At 42.4% G+C, this 20683-nt stretch overlaps 1 protein-coding gene across 2 annotated transcripts in view; it reads right to left on the minus strand.

Moving 5' to 3' along the window:
• Positions 1-2688: 2688 nt before the first annotated feature.
• Positions 2689-20683, minus strand: part of llgl2 (LLGL scribble cell polarity complex component 2) — a 43185-nt gene continuing 25190 nt past the window's right edge. Inside the window, exons 8-26 of one of the 2 annotated variants that reach the window (XM_015356705.2) lie at positions 18633-18762; positions 18135-18189; positions 17089-17243; positions 16054-16265; positions 15544-15611; positions 15129-15282; positions 14372-14476; positions 13322-13614; positions 12724-12871; positions 11931-12081; positions 10275-10391; positions 9271-9437; positions 8778-9042; positions 8161-8314; positions 7616-7653; positions 7452-7499; positions 6853-6895; positions 5433-5494; positions 2689-4110 (exon numbers count right to left, since the gene is read on the minus strand). In XM_015356705.2, the coding sequence (XP_015212191.1) occupies positions 4106-4110; positions 5433-5494; positions 6853-6895; positions 7452-7499; positions 7616-7653; positions 8161-8314; positions 8778-9042; positions 9271-9437; positions 10275-10391; positions 11931-12081; positions 12724-12871; positions 13322-13614; positions 14372-14476; positions 15129-15282; positions 15544-15611; positions 16054-16265; positions 17089-17243; positions 18135-18189; positions 18633-18762 (2370 nt within the window). In that variant the 3' untranslated portion in view covers positions 2689-4105. Of the gene's footprint in view, positions 4111-5432; positions 5495-6852; positions 6896-7451; positions 7500-7615; positions 7654-8159; positions 8315-8777; positions 9043-9270; positions 9438-10274; positions 10392-11930; positions 12082-12723; positions 12872-13321; positions 13615-14371; positions 14477-15128; positions 15283-15543; positions 15612-16053; positions 16266-17088; positions 17244-18134; positions 18190-18632; positions 18763-20683 lie in introns of both variants that reach the window. The other variant, XM_069194479.1, reaches the window with a different exon arrangement.

Consider the following 20683-nt stretch of genomic DNA (forward strand, 5'->3'; position numbering starts at 1 on the left):
TGTCATATCGCGATATGCAGGCTTCATGTCACGACATGGGTGCGGGGGCGTTTGTCAAATCGCGATATGCGGGCTTCATGTCACGACATGAGGGTGGGGGTATTTTGTCGGGGTGTGTCATATCGCGATATATAGACTTTGTCGCAACAGTGGCGCCATGACAGTGATGCGCCAGTCGCAATGAGTATCGCCATGTGATCGTGATGGTCCTATTATGACATGCTATCGGAGTCGTGAACACGTTATGGATGCCATGACATTCTTCGTCTGCTATTCAGTTTTAACCTCAGTGCGAGTTCTCTTAGATTGATTAGTAATTGAAATCCAATGGATGTGTTACTGAATATCCAGCGTGCTCATACAGCACACACCGTTAACCGGGGCTACAGTATTTGGACCAAGAAGAACATCCATCACCTGTGTATCTACATTTTCTCGGAACTTCCGCTGTGACGCTTTACCCAATCAGAGTATCGATTCTCACTCTTCACCCAATCGCGGCCCGAGCTGTTCGGGGGTTTAGCCAATCACGGGTCTGAGAGCTGTTCAAGCCAGCAGCGCCAGGTGGATCGGCTTGTTTACTGTCAATGAAAATCTATTTTTAAAATGCTTTACTTATTTGCAAAATAACTACATCGGCTTTATTTATTCACAATGTCCTGTACTCTTCGAAATAAATACATTTTATTTGCAATTTAACTCTCCGCTGCTTTCTGTAATGAATACATGGTTTTTGAACAATTTTAATCGTATATTTAAGCACCTTCTGCTTTGTACTTCAAAAATGAATAGAAATGTTAAGTCAATGATCATTATATTATTATGCTAATGCTTTTTTGATTTTGTTTTTTATTGTTAAATTATATCGATCTTGAAACTAATACCTAAAAACGTGAATATGGGCTCTCGTGTTGTACCAGCGATAATCTGGAAACTGGTGTCTCTTCAATGAAGTACACAAGCAATACATTTTCGACAACATGGTTAAAAATTAAAAGAAAACACCTAACCCAATGAACTAACACAGTAACTCCTCCCTAAATGTAAGACTGTTTATTCGTGTAAAGGCTGCAAAGTCTGGGGTCAACTGATCAAAAGATCAGAACTGAAAGATCTGGTGGTCGTGACTTTGCAGTATTGTACGTCACAAGGCGACGTAAGAGGGCGCTATATTGAAATATATTGAAACATCCACCACACCCCACCAGGAAGACTCGGAAAACAAATTGCCCCCGTTGTTTTCATCACAATCAGGAGTTCAAGTACCGAGTTTGTTGGTAACTGCAAACTTCCTTTTAGATAGACTAAATCACATGATTGCCCGAAAACCTAAGACGCCATATCATGGAGACGAAAGCAGCGCAAACGCTGTCTATATGCCCATACTGTATAGACCATTTATATTTAATATACAAGTACAGAGAACGCACACAACCTTTGTCTGATTTCTTTCGGGTGCATCTGCCTCGAGTTAAGGTTTCATTCACACGGGGGCGGGAATTTTTTCACATTAATCCCTAGCAACTGTACTGAACACACCGAGATACCAACATAAACACACAAAAACGTCTGGCTGCGTTTTATCCGTATCGTAATAAGCAAAAGCACACACATGCACGCAGGAACTGCCTGCATCGTTACGGATCCTGGAAAGATATGTGGAACCTGTGCGCTTTACGGAGGGAGGAATACAGATTTGCAGGGGACATTAAACTGGATATGACTCCGGGACAGGGGCTCCAGCAACCCGCGACCCTGAGTTTTTGGAATAATTGGTTAGGAAACAGATGAGGGATGTCATTGTCTTTTTTGCGAATAAGTCTAAAAGGGATTGTGGAAGGTAAACAAAGTTCCGTTTGTGGAGCCTTCTTCAGGTTCTTTGTTAAGAATGAAGGTGGCCTATTTTTATCAAGCAAAATAACTGGCAGGTTTATGAGGTTATTATCGGTTTACAAAAGTAAAAGTGTTTTATTCATAAAACAGGTGTTGGATAAACGACTCTAACGCCAGGTTAGGCATGGCGTTTGCCGTCACTCTTATCGAACTTGTACTTGTACAAATGTGCGGCAACCATGAATGAAGTTCCAGTAAAAACAAGAACAATTGTGAGTGAAAAAGTACTGTATGTGACAGACATGGCTTCGTTCCCTAATCCTCGGGACACCTAAGTGGGCCGCACTGGGTGGAGACTAAGGGATTGTTACTCTTGAGAAAACATCAGTGCTTGAGGACTAACACTACAAACTGCATTCACAGCCTTTGCGCCCGTTTACGTCCTCGCGAGAAACTGACTTTAAAATGTGTCAGAGATCCTGCAGAACATTTGATAGGGTTGAGTGGATAAACTTAAAATGTTTTTCATGAAACTGCAGCGGAGTATTTTTTCTCAAGAGGAGCGGCACACTAAACATGAAACATTTTGAAATGTATTGGAAACTTCAAGCAAAACATTACGAATGAAATGCAGTATATCAAGGAAGCCTGCTACTTGGTCAGTAGGTCCAGATGATTTCACCGTGAAAGCAGCCCCTTACTTTAATCCATTCGTTTATGTTTTACCCACTGTTTGAAACACCAAGTCTGTCATAGGCCGCAGCTCAACTAAAAACTGTACACAGGAGTAAAATAGTACTCTACAGGAGACATTCAATACAGTTCAGGTACTCGGACTGACAGAGAGAGAAGCAGTTGTGTTGTGAAAAACATTTATTCCTGCAGCAGGATGTAGTGTGTGAAGTTAGAAGTCATAATTAGGGTCTTCCATTCTCATTGATTCGCTACAAAAATATAATCTAGAAAACACTAAAAAAATTCCCCACATTTTGAAAAGACAGTACCAAAATATTTGCTTGTCAGATTACTAAGAGAATAGCAGCCACCCAAAAACCCTTTGTAAAAACAAGTACAGATTTTCATACATATACTGTATATATTAAAAATTTGCCTAAAATATTAAAAAGTACATTCCTAAATTACATTTTCCATTGTGAAAAAAATAAAATTATCAAAACAGCCCAAGAAGGTCTTAAAAAAGTCCCCCAAAAATACAAAATATGTGCTACACAGCAGTGAAAAAGTACCTCCAAGAATAAAAATCTATGGACTGCACTCTTAAACCACTAGTGTGACAGTCAGGACTTGTGAGGCCAAAGGCAGACTGGAACACTAATGCTTTGGGAATACTGTCCGGTGTGCCTAGTGGCAGGGAGAGTAGTACATACATCTGCATTTCTCCATTTTGTGTTTTTCTTTCCTTACTTCATATCCTGTTAAAGGCATTTTGTGCAGCTCTCTGCTACTTCTCAACAGATTTGTCCAAGTTGGTCAGCAAAAGTGAAGAGGTGTCAGGAAAAAATGTAAAAGAAGTACAAGGGATACATATTGTGGACTAAAGAGTGTGCAGCACATAAACACTTCCCCAAGGCACTTCCCCTTAGTTTGAGAAGTCTTAGATTAGAGTTAAGGTTCACAAAATCTCAAGTATCCCTTTTCCCTTAAACCTCAGTTTGGTCCATTCAGCAACCACTTTAACCAAAGAGGGGGGTTTAAGTATTACCAGCTTCCGCCAGCTGTTTGTGCAAAAGAAGCCTATTGTACACCTTAGTCACTCTTATCAGTTGTCTCTAGGACTGCTCCAGATAATTTAGACTTGATCTCTTTTTCTATGATTTGTCAGTCGTTTGAAGCAGTGGAAGTCAACCCCCTCTTGTTATTTTTTTTTCTTGAATTTAGTCATCATGGCAAACGATGGCACGCATGAAGGAGCCCAAGTAACACATCGGCCTTAGAACAACAGTGAAACGCAGGCAATATGAACCACTCTTCTGGATACACAAGACAGTCTGGAACGATTCCTCCTGGATCTCAAGAGGGCAGCAGTTGTGCAAATCCAGCCCGCAGGCTGGGCGGTCCAGGGTGGGGTGTACAGTGGTTCAGAAGGCAGGCGGAGACAGTTAGCAGAGGCACTGGTGGTGGTCCCTCCTCCCTCCTCGTACAGTAGCAGTGTGATTCGTACCCACTCCAGGACGGTGGGGGTGGGGGTGGAGTCAGTAGTGTCGTGAGAGTGGCCAGAGCAGGTTAACTCTTCAGCCAGGCACAGAGCAGGTCACTCTGAGGGGCAGATAAAAGGCAGGGTCAGAGTTCAGCAGTTAGAGGTCACAGCCACATGCTCAGAACAATCTGACAAGTCTCTGAGAAGTCACTGATCTTTCTGAACACAAGCAATGATTCCAATCAGTATCTACATCATCAGTGAGTAAACTTACTTTTCAATGAATTAAAATAATAAATGAAGTTGTTGTACAGGGCACTTTCATTAATTTAAGCTAACACTATAGTGGAAAAGCTAGCCATGTATAACAGTACTTTCTTCTTGAGTAAAAATAATGACAGTAAAAAAGGCTGATGCTTTAATGTAAGACTGAAAACAAATTACGCTGCCTTATAAAGAAAAATAATTAAAATGTTTCAAAGGTCATCCATTTATAAAGGGCAGGAGTTTACACAGTGCCAGAAGCAATAGGGAAATACAGTAAATGGAGTTCAGGATATAACCTATCTGGTGAAAGTAGGGAACAGCAGTGTGCAGCCATTAAAAAGCAGCAGGCAGAAAATTGAAGGATCTAAAAGTGAAGTCAAAAACTTGTTTGATTTACATTTTAAAGCCCTTGTGTATATATTTACACATTTTCAAGGATTTGAAGGATGTTATGTATTTTTACAAATTTAATTAAGGTTCTTAGTGTTCCATCTTACAAGTTCTATCTCCTGTAGAGGAGCACTTGAAACTATTTGCACTATAGTCATGCTAAATATCAGCAGAAAATAAGTTTTTCCATTAGATGCACCATAAATAACTGAGTGTTTGTCCTCCGCTTTATAAGATTTATGAAAATGGAGGAATTTTATATTTTTAGATTAACTTGGCAGCAGGGTGATATAGGGGTGTGGCATTTCTGGCTCAGTTCTTGGGAGTTCAGTCCCAGTGTGGGTCAAGGTCTGTGGATGTTCTTTACATGTCAATGTGGGTTTTCTTTGAATGCCCCAGTTTCCTCTCCCCTCTCCAGGACTGCTGGTTTAGCTGGTATCTCCAAACTCTTGTCCCTATGTGTACGTATGTGCCCTATGATGATGAACTGTCATTCTGTCCAGTGTCCCTCAGTGTACACTATATGGACAGGCTCTAGATTGTCTCAGCCTTTACCAGGAATACATTTCCTGGAAACAGATGGATGGAACTTGGCAGAGGTTCTGATCTCAAAATAAGTTGTCAACAATTCAACATGAGCAAAAAGATCACAGTAACAAGAGCAAACCTCAGTGTCCAAAATGAAAACCAATCTCCAGAAGCAAAACTCGTCAAAACTGTACTCAAGTGTACAGAATTGAAGTCAAAGTGAGTATTTTTCTTGTTCCAGAAGCACCGCCCTCACCTCCGTTAGTGACCACCTTCCCTCCTGCACCTTTGCTTTTTGCATTGTTTTCCATGTAACTCCTACAAAGAGACAAATAGATCATCTCAGAGTTATCTCCCAGTGGACTGCTTTCAACATCTAAAGGCATGTCTGTTTTCACATTTAAACTTTAAACATATTATCATGTAGCAACAACCCTGCAAATGCCCAGTGACTTTTTAATTGCCTCTATTGCTGTATGGAATTATTTGAATTTCTGAAACTCAGCCATATCAGCACCCTTGACTCTCCCTAAGTAAGGGTTATCTCCAGGTTTAAATCAGGGGTGCATGGGTGACTGCAGGTTTTCTGTGTTTCTTTAAAGCAGCAGCACCTGGAGAGCTGGAAGTAGCTGTCAATCTGGTTTGATTAAGCCAACAGTGATCTAATTTAGTTTAAGGGATAAGCTGGAAAGAAAACCTCCCAGGCACACTACTCCTCCAGAAACAGGACTGAACAGTACTGCTTCAAAGCTTTCCTGGAATCATTAAATGATTCTCCAGAAGCGGACTTAAAATGGCCCAAAGACTCTTTAGGACTGCAGCTAGTGAAGATAAGAAACAAGCTCTTCATCTTAAACTAAGAGACATAAATATCAGATTTCTTTCTTCTGTACACCATTCTGTGAACTGAAGCAGCTGATTGAAACAGATTCTCAATAGAGTTTCAAGTGGAGTATTTAATTATTACACTTGCTTGCTTTCAATGTGTAGATTTTTCTGCAGCAAACAATGATAAAACTGACCAGTTCATCTAAAAGATTTATGGGAACTTCCTTGGCATAACCAGTTTAATTATCCAGCTGCAATACATCAAGTCTTGCATGTTAAAGTAAGGTTTATATTAAAGTAAAAACTGAAATATAAAGGAACGTACAAACAATCCGGTATCTGTTTAACTGTTTCATGTCGCCCCTTTCAAGAGAACATTTAACTGAAGACAAAGGCCTTTTGGGAAATAAAAGTAAAATAATACACAATGACTACATACAAAAACATTAATCACCTTTACATTTCAATAATTAATTTCTAATTTGTTTCCTTTCTAAGAAATGTATGGCAAGTTCAATGATTTCCAGTTTTAAGCAATTCATGTGCCCTGGGTGAACTGTGAAACCAAGGTCTCCCACAGACATGCATCATCTGAAGGGTTTCTATATTTCACATTGAAAATGAGCTTAATGACTACTGTTCTTATTCCATTTCCAGCTACTTTAGTATAAATAACAGAGACGATATCTGTTTACATTTTTTAATGCCATTAGGTCACATTAACAGGACAGCTCATTAAAAGTGATAACACCCCCTACAAAGAATGATGCAGTCCACCCTTCAAATTTAAGCAAATTAATTGCATTACTCTGACTATGTGGTCAAAGGTGGAAGAAATAGGCACTTACATTTGATCTCCTTCCAATGATCTCTGGATCTCCTGCAGCACTTCTGTAACATTAAAAAGGTTGGGGTGAACCTGTGAGAAAGAGAGACTCTCCCCCTCCCAAACCCCCCTTCTCCCAAGACAGGTATTCAACACTAGAGTGGGGTAAACTATGAAATGGATGCTACAACAGAGATGTTCTTTTAAATATTTCCAGAAAAGTACTGACAAAGGCAGACAGGTGGAATTTATGTGAAGGTAAAGACTGAAAATAGGAAGCACATTATACACAAAGCATTTTGGGAGTTAGGTACAATCTGACGAGCCATTCTATTGAACCTGACTCACTGGGGTCCATCATGAAGATACTGTATGGGCTGTGAATGTCACCCATGTTGTGCAAGTCATTCTGCTGCGTTGACTTACACATACTGCTCAACACAAGTTCTAAAGTAAGGGCCTGAATGCGACAAACTGGAGGACCTGAATCCCTGGTGAAAACCCTGCTCTCTGTCTGTGGAGTGAATAATGCTGAGCAAGAACTGTTGATTCACTACAAACACCAGAAGACCACAAGCCCTGGAACCAAGGCTGACCCTGGGTCCCAGACACAGTACTCACTCTCGTCGTTGAGTAAGGCGTGCTCCATCACCTTCGGGGACAAACTCACTGGAACACAGACAGGAAAGACACTAAGTATACAAGCCCACGCTATTTTCTTCCTGTGGTTACATGACTGAGATGGAAGGGATAGTTTTCTAAATAGATAAAAAAAGACAACTCACTATGTTCATTATCTTCATTGTGGCCCCTGGATTTCAATCTACATGAAAGAAAAAGAGAAAATGTCAATCATATCCATTCCATGTCCGATTCTTTTGGAGAAGGTCTATTTTTTTTTAAATACTGGTTTTGGCAATAGTATTTTTTAAAATGCATTTCTCAGGAATGCTTTCCAACCAGGATATAATGCTATAATTCTTGTTATTGGTTATCTGGCCTTTTGCTGTTTCACATACAGACTCCTCCTTTATTGGCAACATAGAATATACAATTTATTTGTCTGTTTTCATAATAAGTCTTTTTTCTGTGAAAGGCGTGGAGACTGAGCACTCCCAACAGCCTTCAGACTGGTTTTAAGTGCATGTGACAGTGTCATGGCAACTTCTCTCCCATAATCCTTTGTGGAGCACTCCCACTTAACATTCACCTTTGTGCGCAAGGAACAATTGTGCACATGCAGTAACGTAGGTAGATGGCCGGAGAACACGGTGCACTTTGAGCTGAAATGTAATACTTGACCTACTGTCTGGCGCCGTGCTCTTATTACCTAGGCTGGACGGCTGCGCCGTCAGGCTGAGCTCTGGACAGGGGTTTGGACGCAGAGGAGGCTGGAGGAACCTCAACAAAGGAGCGTGGCTCCACCACCCAGCGAGCCGACAGGGAGAAGCGTTCAAACTCCGAGGGGGAGATCAAGTAGAAGCCTGTCAAACAAAAGGGTTTGGATCACTGTATAAATCATATGGCACTGAAGAGGAAAACTGCAAAGAAAGAAGCATTTCCAAACCAGAAAACGGAACAAGATCCCAACAGGATGGGTACGTTTTATTTTCCTTTAAAAAATGCTAACAGTTTCAGAATCAGACCACTGTGTTAAATATCTAGATGAGCTCCCTCCAAACACCATTGCAATCAGGTAAACATTTACTATTTCTCTACCCTTAGTATTAGCACTAGCATTCATGACAGTCCTTGTAGCCAGGACAAAACTACCAGACTGTTTCCGCTTGCATTTAGTCACAGTTCTGTCAAGACATCTTGTATCCATTTTAAGATACCGTATTCTTGGACTGCAGATAGAAATAAGGTACAAGCTTCAATATCTTTATCCGATTGTCCAAGTAGCAGAAGAGAGTTCTTGTTCCAGATGCTGAAGCCAGGACTCACCTTGGCCGTATTTAGTGAAGACGCAGGAAGCGATGCCACTGACGTCCTCGCGGCGGATACAGGGGTAGCGGACCTGCATCTTGAGGTTTGGCAGGGAGATGACGTGCAGGTCTCCCTGGTTGGTTAGCACCACCAGACCACTCTCGCTGTAATCTTCCACGCGACTGCTCCCGAAAGACGCCACCCCCACCTTGCGCACCCGCGACCCATCCAGCGCCGTCAGCTTCAGTTTCATCTTGGAACTCACCTTGGGGAGGGTGAATACCTAGGGAGGAGAGCGCATGAGTGTGGGTGGAGAGGAAGGCAGGGAAACAATGATGGGGGCAACCCCATGACAGTGAACGATTTGGGGGAGTGAAATATTAATTTCAAGCAACATCTAAAGAAAGCATGGTGTTTCCAGAAATTAGTGTGCATTAAATCAAATTGATGAGATGGTCACTGAGCCACTCAGCTCTGAACAGGCCTGACTGTGCTGCTGGGGCTCTCTTACCTTGAACTGTTCCTCGGAGATGACCAGCAGGTGGTGTGACCCGTGCATTTCAGGGGTGCGTGCTAAGTCGTGTGCCACCTCAAGGGGCTCAGGCAGGGGCACCCCTCGACCATCCAGAACCACGATGCCCACTACTGGAGCACGGTGCATCAGCTGGATCTCCTTTGCTATGAGGCCCAGAAAGAGACACTGGATTTAATCATCCCATCACAGAAAGCTACCTAAATGTGAAGAACTGACTGTACATCAGGCTTGTTTCAAACCGAAAGTGGCCACTTCCTTCTGAACCTTATCCAAAGAAAAAACACGAACCACAAGACACAAAGAGAAACTAAGTGAAAGATCATGCAAGACTTATAAGAGTGAGAACAAGCGCCACTTCTTTACTCAAGGGGCTTTGTCCAGAACAATCAACTCAATTAGATTGCTGGGACTAATACAATTTTTTCTTTGAGAAACAGCTGGATAACAACTTCAATCACTATCAATCAAACTAGAGTGGCCAAAACTGCTTCTCCTGCTTGTGCTTCTATGTACTTTAAGACTTGTGATCTCAACAGAGCCAAGCTCCACCTACATTCAATTGACACAAATTTGCCAATGTATTAAGATGATTTTATAATATTGAAATGAAGAATTATTTGGATTACGTCAAAGTTGGACATTGGTCAATTGTGCTTGTACCTACTTGTACTGTACCTCCAGACCACTGTCAGGTCATATATGCCTGCAAGGGTACTGAGATCCAATTCCCTATGCTGGCTGGCAATACAAGTGCTGAGAGGGCACAAATCCCAGGCCTGACTGTTCTCTGTGCTGCCCCCCTGTGTTCGGATGACCTACCTGCCACAGTCAGAAGTGCACACTCATGCCCCATCTTCTTGAAGTTACTGAAAACCCATTTCTTCAAGATATGCCTAACTTCGGAGGCCCATGGCTAACTCCCACTTACTGATTATGCGCTTATGCTAGTGCGAGCGACCAATCAACAGCTCCACACCCACCAGCGTGTGCAGTGATTGGATCCTCCGTCCTCTTCTCACTGGATGGGATGCGGAGAGTGTAGGCAAAGACAGAGCCACCGTTGGTGCCAGCCCACAGAGAGGGGGTGTTGTGTAACCCTGCAGCAGGAACACCCGAACACAAAACTTGGTCAGGATTGTTTTCCGCTTTTTAATTTTTCAAAAATACACAAAGATGATAGAAATCCAGTATTTTTTTTATATTTTATTTCTGGAATCAGCAGTTGTCAGTTCAGCCTACCACTAACTGTATATAACAGCACCAGGTATGAATTTCTACATGCACACATCCCCCAAAATGTGCCCCAAAGTAATTTCCTACTTTTTGCATCAGATGTAATGTTCAACATACTGCATAGTGAATCTACAGCATGGTTTGGCAATGTGTGGCACACTGTCATGCAGAGAGATTTTTAGCGGCACATGTAAAAGAAGTCTAATAAGCCCAGTGGAAAAAAGTGTGCATATAAATGACATACAGCGATTAGAAATCTCAGAGTAGCTGTGCTGCCTAAAACCCATGCACAGCAAAATGACAGGGGAAGATATAGCTAAGACTTTTACTGAACATTCTGAGGAAAGAGGATTTGACATGAAGACAATATTTTCTGTGATGACTAATGGTGCCCCTGCAATGGTCAGAAAACATAAGTGATTTGTAAGATCATTGCGGATCACACTGGACATCCTTCTGCAAATTTGCATTGTATTATTCATTGTAAGTGCTGAAAATAGTGTATTTCTGTAGTACTCCATCTGCCTTGACGCACAGGCAGTTTCAAATGGCTTCAGGAGAAGCACACTGCAAACTCTTGACTTGAGTCAAGAGTCAAGCTATGAGCTCGAGACTGCAGAGCTAGGGCAAGAATCGCACTTAATGTTAATACTTGCATGTTTTATTTTAATATTAATCTTTTATCAATAAAGATGTAAGTAGGACTACTATACTTTTAAAAAGTATCAATGGCACGCAAATATGTGGAAACAAATGCATGAACTAACTCTTGGTATGTCCTTTTGGAAAGATTACCATCCCCTGATCTACCAAAGCTATATGTTTCTGTCCTGTCCAACCGATTTTGGTATGTTTTACTAAAGCAATGGTGATCTCTAGTGGTAGAACAAAGAAGCATAGCATTCTAGCATAGAATGTAGGCTTTCTAAAAATGTTTACAGTGCTGCATGTGAGCCATTTAAGCCATCTGTTTCTTTTTTAAACTCCCACAGTGAAAACAGCGGGCAGTGGCTGGTGGACTGGCACAGGTCTCTGACAACACCGCCAGCCAACCGGCCCTCTGCAGGCCACAGGAGTCAGTGTGGAAACAGCCACAATGAGGGAACCTTGTCTGAATTTAAACTGATGCCATGTCAGCGTCAAACTGTCAACTGCACGTCGGCCACACGATAAAGATTTGAACCAGTGATACACGAATTTGTGCCTAACATCGTACAAGCCGAGCTGGGCAGCTTAGCCCCTAATTATCTCATTCCTTGATAAAAAAAAAACAAATCAATTTGTCCTTCTTGAAGGAAGAGCTGTAACAGGATAAAACGTGTTACTGTAAACTGCAAAGCAACCGGCACACCCTTTCAGGCATCCATTCCAACTCAAACGGCTTCTGTCCCCCGAGAGCTCACCATCGCTGAGGAAGGAGTCCGCGAAGTAGAGAGTGCGCACCAGGCCTGTGAAGGAGTCGTCTGAGGAGCGCGCCTCGATCTTCCTCTGCACCGGAGCCAGCTCCATCTCCTGCAGCGCCTCCGCCTCCAGCCGGGCATTGAGCTCCTGGATCTGACCAGGCCGGGGGCAGAGAAGGGGGGGGGTGAAAAACCACTCCGGGCAATTAGAGAGGGGCTGGCAGCCCAGTACGTAATCTCGGCACTACCTCAGGAGCAGAGTGCAAGCCTGTCAAATAATAAAATTGTGCCTTTGTTTATTGCAATTGCTTTGGCAACAATAATTCATCAGTCACGCCAATAAATCCGTTAAGAGTCGGGGGGGGGTGGAGAAAAAGAGTCACACTGGGAGCTGGATAAAGGGAAGGGGGTGAGTCAGGATGCTGAGAATAAAGACTGAACACTGAGTTTTACCAAACAGTGGTTAATATGATGTAACTTTTCTTTATGCAAGAATTATTAAATATTCCTACAAGGTATTTACACTGGAACAGCTTGGCATTGCTTGAATTTTCAAACATTTTCAATGTGTGAGAAAACCAACTGTTTACTAATTGTTATAGCACTTGCAGCACTAACTCCACTAACTCTTTAAAAATGAAAGAGAAAGAGAAAGAGACAGGGAGGAGTTGAGATGGCAGTAAAGAGAAACAGCAGTGTTGTTCCAGATGTACTCAGGCTGGTGTGGAAAGAGCCTGATGCCAAACACTTCAATAAAAAGGTTTCTGGGGTTTTCAGGGACAGCTGCGCCTGGTACCTTGGCGGCGTTGCTCGCATGCTGTTTCCTGACCGATACGCGGCTGCGGCGGATCCGGCGAAAGGACTGGCGCAGGGACTTCTTGATGGACTTCACACGGGACAGGGGCCCCTCCAGCGCCAGCTGGTCACTGGGGTTCAGAGTGCACCTGCCAGGAGACAGCATACTATTACAGAGGGGCAGCAGAGCAGGGGAGCCCCAGACAGGGATGAGCCCCAGAGGTCTTGCAGATAATGGCACGGGGTTCCAAGACACAGCATTTTTTTTAAAGGAGATTTTATAAATGCTAGACTTGCGATCCATTTCAAATTGCATTTTTCTTAAGAACTAAAACTCTTTAGCCTTGAACCAGAATGTCGAGAGCTTCTAGCTCAAGAACTCCAGCAGAAATAAGTACTGTTCACTGTCAGAACCAAGACTGTGACTAACACATCAAAGGTATTAATGGTTTAACTGTACTTAGCCAATCTGACCTCTTGGGTTTTGCAAACATCTGAGCATTTGTTCGGATTTGTGTAAATTTAAGATGCAAGTCCTTCTCTCTCAGAAACGTCAGCCCCTCTCTCCGAGAGGCCTGTGGATAGACAACGGCTCTGACCTCACGAGGACGGTGTTCTTCTGTTGGTAGTCGTACAGGCCAAAGCCGTGGCTGGTCCCGAAGGCCACCAGCTTCCATTCGGAGTGCAGGGCCAGCGAGGTGACCACTGCAGGGGGCTGGCACTGCACCAGGGCAAAGGGCTGGAAGCCAGCGGGGAAGGGCACGGCCTCCTCGCGCACCTCCAGCCGCGTATGCCCCTTCCAGCGGAAGCCCTCCTGGCCCTGCAGAAGGTCTGCCAAAGAGCCCTCCACTACCTGCTCTGCAGCCTCATCGTTCAGCTCCAGCACCAGGATCTGCCAGCAGGGGGAGATAAGAGCTTGAGGTCGCTGCTTGACACTGCATACAGCACAGTAGTACCCCATTTTGCTTGCTTGATCACAACAATGGGATACATACTGTACTTCTTCCAAACTCCTCTTTAGCAATACGTTATAATGAAAGTACATTTTAATTGCTTAAACGCATTTAGTTCCCTTTACTGGTTATCTCGAGCAGCAGTAATCATTCTATTTATTCCCCTCTTGTATTTCAGGGGACCCATTTTATACACCACTGAAGTTTAGCAACCTGTTGAAGTGTAGCAACCACACAGAGAAGTGCAAAACTACATCAATTTAATTAAGGGGCAACTTTTAGTAGGCCCAACTGTATAAATCCTTACTGGTATTTAGCCAGGACAGAGGTCAACTCAGAAACTACTCTTGTTAAATCTCCCCTGACATAGGCTTTTAATTTCTTCCCGATTCACAAACACAAAACACAGGTGCTGTGTCGGTCTTGCAATAAATGTGATAAAACCTAGAGCCAGCATCAAACAGCACTTTGGCTTGTTTTTAAAATGCTGATTTAAAAAGCAAATAATGGATATATACACATATAATTCCATTTTTTAAAGCAAAAGGTAGACGGTAACTTCCACTGTTTGAGACATCTTATCCTATGCACAGTTCATTTTATTCGCCAAAAAAGTGATGTCCCAGGATTCCTAAAAAGGTGTGCTCCCTCCATATTCCAAAAACAGCATATCCCTCCCCACCCCAGCCTGCTCACCTGTCCGGCAGTCCCAGCCACAGCCAGGTACCCGCTGTATTTACACAGGTGGATCTTCTGGATTCCCAGCCTGGGGTCATCACTGTAGGGGTCAAAGCAGCCCACCTGCCAGGGAGAGGAGCAAGTCAACACTGGGGTGAGGAGAAGAGGTGGATCTGCACTCCCTGATGGCTGTTGACTTCCACACACAGCAGGTAGATGGACTACATACTGGAAGTCAAAATGCCTCCCAGACGTAGGTAAACCACAAGTGTAAATATATTTGTCTATCTAGACCTCTTCCAAAATAGAAGATACAATTAGGTAACTGAAAACAACCTCTTTCAGAGGAAGAGCAGGGCTGACCAAACAAAGCAAGACTCGCACTTTTGTTCGGAAAGAGGCTGATAAAAGAATTTTATTAAAGCTAGTGCATTAAAGTCCACAATCAACCAGAAGCAGACAAAATTACATTAAGACCACATTCAGCATGACTGTCAACTGAAATCATACTTAGAATTACAGCAAAGACTTTTTATGCTGCAGTGGGCTTCTGCGTGTTGTTATACAGTTGAATCAGTAGCTGTAATTTAAGGTTATTATTTCTGAAGCCCAGAGGAAACCACAGGCATGTGTTGAGTGCAGGCTCTTCTGGACTGGAACACTGCCGATGTGTGTTGGAAATGGATAGGAAAGGGATATTATTCTGAATCGGACAATGACAAATTTTCACAATGGGACGTCTCAACGAGCACACCTTCGCCCCCCAGGTCCGTACCTTGCGGAAAGGAGGCCACTCCCCTTCGCCCCCCTGGTTCATGTTGTCATTGGGGTCGGCGTCAGTGTGGAACGCCCCCGCTGTGCTCAGCTTGTATAGAGGGTACAGGCACACTCCTGAGGCATCCCAAAACCGCACAGTGCCATCTTCGTGTCTGCATTATGGAGGGATAAACACGTAGTCCTGTTATTTACACCATAGTTTACAATATATAACTGTATAAATATATAATTATTTACTCCTTACAACTGGAAAACAAAGAGACAGATGATCTCACAATAAGGGCTCCACATCTACATGTTTTATGCTCTATGTTACAGAGCTCTGTTACTCAGTGGGTTCAGTCAGTTTCAAGAACTGTTACCATCTCATTCACACACAGACAGACAAATTACAAGTCAGGAGTGAGACTCACCCAGTCAGAAGCAGGTCTCTCTGTGGAGGGTCTGGGGCCACATTCTTGCCTCCTCTCACTGGCCAGGGCTAGAGAGATGGATGGTATGAGACTTAGGATTTGCTAATTTACTAAAAATTAAGTGATCTGAGATGTCTTGTAGTGTGCAACCAAGGGTTTGGACATTTTGTCGATGGGAATCCTTTAACTATTTCAAACCAGCTAACCTTAATCTCTAGTACAAAATCATGATAGGAGACTTTTTTTAAAGATTTCTGAGCTACTTGTTTAAGGCAACAATATGTGCGGTTTATGGCTGAATGCATTTGATCAAGTCAGCACAATGGACTAAAAACCTCTAAACTTTGAAAACTTGTCAGGATGTTGAACAAATTAAAGAACAATTCCATGCACACTGTGTCAAAAGCTGCAACAACAGATGTTATGCATCATGCTGTAAGCTTTCACAACCCAGTTACGCAGTTTAAGCCCTACATCACAGTGCCCCAGGTCTCAGAGCAGGTGGCTCACCCTGGGGGAATAGTGTGTGTACTGTTGCCGGCCGGCTGCGCCGATGCGCTCCCACAGCTTGAGGGGGATGTTGGAAACATGGTGGGAGCAGGTGATGGCCGAGCAGTGCAGGGGGGCCAAGTAAGGGGTCTGGATCACTGGCCAGCCGTCTGTCTCCAGGTCCACCACGACCAGCTCCTCTTCTACCAGCACCACCAGGGCACTCGGCTCTCCTGAGGACACAGGGTGAAGTTAGGAAAAAGAGATCAGGAAACAGGTTGAGGGCAAGCAAGAAAGAAGGAAATGCAGAGAAGAACTAGAAGAAAAAGTTTACTTTTTTTTCCCCCCAACAACAAAAAGGCAGAAGACGATGAGGCAGAAATGTGGGGGAGACAGCAGGACAGGTGAGAGAGTGCGTATCTTAGTGTTTATGTGATCATTTTTACTATTTCTCAATTTTGGAAACATTATTAAATCGATAACTCTCGCCGTAACTTCTCCATATACATGTAATTTCCTAAAAATATTCCGACCACCTGCACCTTTTGGCAGTGTACAGGAACAGACATTTAAGATGTAGTCAGACTTTGAAGTGTGATCTACTAGGCTGTCCATTACTTGGATAGGAAATGAAGTGCCCATGATAAACCAATAGGTGGCACTCTTCATTCTGGATCACAAATCACAAACCTGATCCCAAGTATGGTGATAAGCAATACTGTGCCAAGAGTGCCAACTTTTGGAACCGAAACATTTTGTCCACGTATCACAATAGCATATTTCACTGCAATAGCATTTTTTGCTGTGGGACAACCAAACTCAAATTTAAGTTTATAAGATTATCTAAAGCCTATTTTAATCAATTTCACAGTTCGCAGCACACACCACGATCTCACCTGAAAAACAATTAATTTAATTTCTTTGCAACCCAGGTTAATTAATATGCATTTACAATGTCTGCAGAAATACCTATATGTGCGAGTGATCTCTTTGCTACATGAAGGACCTGTGTTCCCAGTATAGCTGAATGCACTGAGGGCATTCATGTGCCCATACCCTTGCCCTGTGCTCCAGCAGTGATGACGAAGAAGTCAATAATACGAGAGGTGAAGTCCAAGGCCACATGTATCTTGCTGTGAATGATGGAAATACAGTGACGGTCGCCATAGCTCGCCCGCGGCATCCCCCCACTGAAAATCAGGAAGGGAAGACTGGAGAGAGACAGACAGGGAGAGATCTTAGAGTCAGAGGAGTTTGTTTCAGTGATTCTTGAGAGGCCATCAATTAAAGGCATGTACTGTTGTGAGGTAACAAATGTAATACACTAACACACAATTATCAAAAGCTAATCTGAGTAGTCCACATTATTAATATGCCATCACTATCAAATATTCACTAAAAACATCAGCTTTTTCAACTAATCCCAAAACACTACACTTTGCACTCAACAGGCCTTAACAAGCTACCAAATTTACATTTAATTCTTTTCTAAATTCAGCTGTACTGTTTTAAGCATTTTAGTCCAAATCCAATTTAGAATCTTCAATAAGTAAAACAGCCTTTCTATTCAGAAACATGTCAGTGTACTTTACAAGAGAGGAAAATGCTAAAACACCAAAATAAAAAGAGGGAGATTCTTAAATATATTTCACAAGGAGTGACCGATTATCATTTAGTATGTTACAGTATATTAATATAATAATATCCAAACATTCTGAAGATTTGCCAGTTGGAGATATTAATTAAGACAACTGGAAATGTCATTGCACTATTCTGGAAAAGACTAACACAGACATCCAATAAGCTGTGAGCAGTCAGGTAGGTCAATTCTTGTACTGAAAATCGATTTTGGAAACAGGATGGATTACTTATTAGCCAGAGATAAGATACTGTAGGAGTCCATCCAGAGATGGGACACCATCTTTTAAAACACTGGCCATCTTAAACTCACTCCTCAATGAAGAACTGAAGCTGAGAAATCCATCAGAAGATCTGGAAACTGCCAGACAAATGGGTAGTAACCCTCGTCTTGGAGCCAACCAACCATCATTCCAAACTTCATGACTCATCTAAACCAAAGTGCCACACAGGAGAACACTCACCCCTGTTTGGTGGGCAGCTGGACAATCTTAGTAATAGCTTTACATGGGAAAGTACCTGTAAAGGGGAGACAGTAGGCATTAACCCAAGAACAATTTTAAAAAAAGGACAGAGTCAAGACACATATTGCTTGGGTGGTCAACCAAGTCCAGTCTTAAGGGTTACCCTTAAAATATCACCTTGCACAGACTTTTTTTGCAAAGTTTTGATAAAACCTAGGAACTTTTAGTTGTGGTTTAGTCTGGAATAACTAACGGTGGGGTGTTGGTTGCTTTAAGTGATCATTAAACTACTTGAAAGAACAATCCATTGCTTAGAACTTATTTAAAAATAATTAAAGAATACTGGATTGTACATCGCGAAGGCTGACCACCTTAATACACTGCTTCCTATTTATGTTTTTCTGCAACGATCGCTAACATGTTAGTAAACGTTGCACTGTTAATGATCCCCCCCAGTACTGGTCTGGGAAATCTGACCAGCCCTACAGAAGACCTCACCGTACGGCGTCTCCTGCTTGTCTGGCTCGGGTTGGTCATCCCCACTGGCCACCGTCCACTGGCAGTAGCTGCCGTCATTGTGAGAGCTGAAGATGTGTCCATCTTGCGTCCACCACACACTCTCTAGCTGCTAAAAGAAGGAATAGAAGCATTAGGGCTCTGCAGAGCTCAATTCCTGCCAGTGCATTTACTTTTAAAGGTGCAATCAACAGTCACTAAGCCACCTCCAATCAGCTCAATGGAGAGATGTCAGAAACCTGTGATACACAAACAATCTGTAATGTATGTTATAGAGGACAATATGTCGGCAAATGCATTTGATACATTGGAAAATCAAAAACTGAGAAGTTTTACATTTAAGATAGTCCCCATTTGCCTTTTCACTGTTATTTATTCTGCACATTTAACTTACATCAACATGTTTTAACACAAAACAATACATCAAACAGAACATTTCCTCAAGCGTCACCCAGGTGAATTTCAAACATCTTTACTCAAGAGCAAAAAATGTTCCTTGGTTTTGAAAGAAAGGATCAAAGTTAACATTGTGTTAATGTACCAAAAACAAAGGATACAAGAATAAGTATACAACCCCCAACTTTAAAGCAGTTTTGGAACTTCTTAAGTGGGGGAAAAAAAGAAATCCTAGGTGAAAACAAAGGGGCTTTAGAAGTCACCTTGTTGGCAATTAAACTTAGTCCTGCAGGTCAGGGACATGAAACGAAAACAAAAACAGTTCACCAACTGTCAAAACAGTGAAAAGGACTGATCCAGTTCTACATGTGCCTTCATCTTTCCATTAAGCCCTTGTTACATGCAACAGGCAGGAGGGAGGGGAGGGTGTGCACCTCTCAGTATCTCTTATCTTTAGGTAAACAATGGACATTCTTCAGAGTGTTTGCTGAGGTAGAGTAGAGCTCCATAACTGTTCTTTATCTTGTCACTGGCTCCAGTCACAAAGGCCAGATTCCCAGTGGCCTGGCAATTGTAGGAATATTTAACTATGATCAAACCTGGTAGGTCATTAATACCATCTTCCAGGGAATATTTTGAAATCAATGTGGTAAAGACTGTAAACACAAAGGGGGAGATAAAGACTGAAAAGAAGAAACAGAACTGCAAGAGGGATCCCCCTATTCTGCAGACCAGATAACAGAACATGTCCAGTTAATTTGAAGGCAAGATTTCCTTTTTGTGGTATTCACCAAGCTAAAGATCTCTCACTGGTTTAGTGACAGGCTATTCAGAACAGGGAAAAACATTTCCATTTGTTTATCATCCATTTATTGAGTGATTTAATCCTTTGCATGGCCTGCTTATTTTATAAGACACACTTTCCCCTGTTCCTCTATATTTATCGATCATTTGTGGGACTAGAGTTCTCTTTCCTAGTTCTGTAGAAGGCAGGACATTGGTACTCACTGTGCATGCATGCAAATAATAGGAGGAAAGGTTGTGCACTTATATATGTACTGTACATAACAGCAAATATTTGTCTGCCGTTTAAAATTTGCTGCCTTGTTTATCACCTCCCAATCCAGCTTATCACCTGCCTGGAACTGTTAACTCTTGGTAACCCTAGGGAAACAGTGTATGTGTAATTAAGTTTTATAATATATGCAAAAGCAAACTGGGGTCAGCACCTGATTTTATTTGTATTTTTAGAACCTTCAGTTATTTACATCCTTTCCAACAGGACCATTAGTCTCTAGCTCATAAGTCTTTCCAACTGACTCTAGTGCTGCACAGAACAACTGAGTCATGGAAACAAACTCTAATACATATATGGTCACATGATTTACGTTTACCCACTTATAACTCTGTGTACTGCTCAAAATACAGATTTTTTAAAAGTGGTCCACTTACCACTGTTGTTCCGAGAAATACATTTTAGCACCCTCACTGGAATTAATTTCAATTACACAGGATTACATATTTAGTATTCAAACTGAAATGTCTTTGTACACCTGATCATTGTGAACTCGACTGTTGTCACCCAGCGATAGATCGAAGTAGAAGCCTTACAGAGAAGACAACAGTGGCTCAGAAAG

The sequence above is a fragment of the Lepisosteus oculatus genome, chromosome 9 (assembly GCF_040954835.1).
Source record: "Lepisosteus oculatus isolate fLepOcu1 chromosome 9, fLepOcu1.hap2, whole genome shotgun sequence".
Taxonomy (NCBI): Eukaryota; Metazoa; Chordata; class Actinopteri; order Semionotiformes; family Lepisosteidae; genus Lepisosteus; species Lepisosteus oculatus.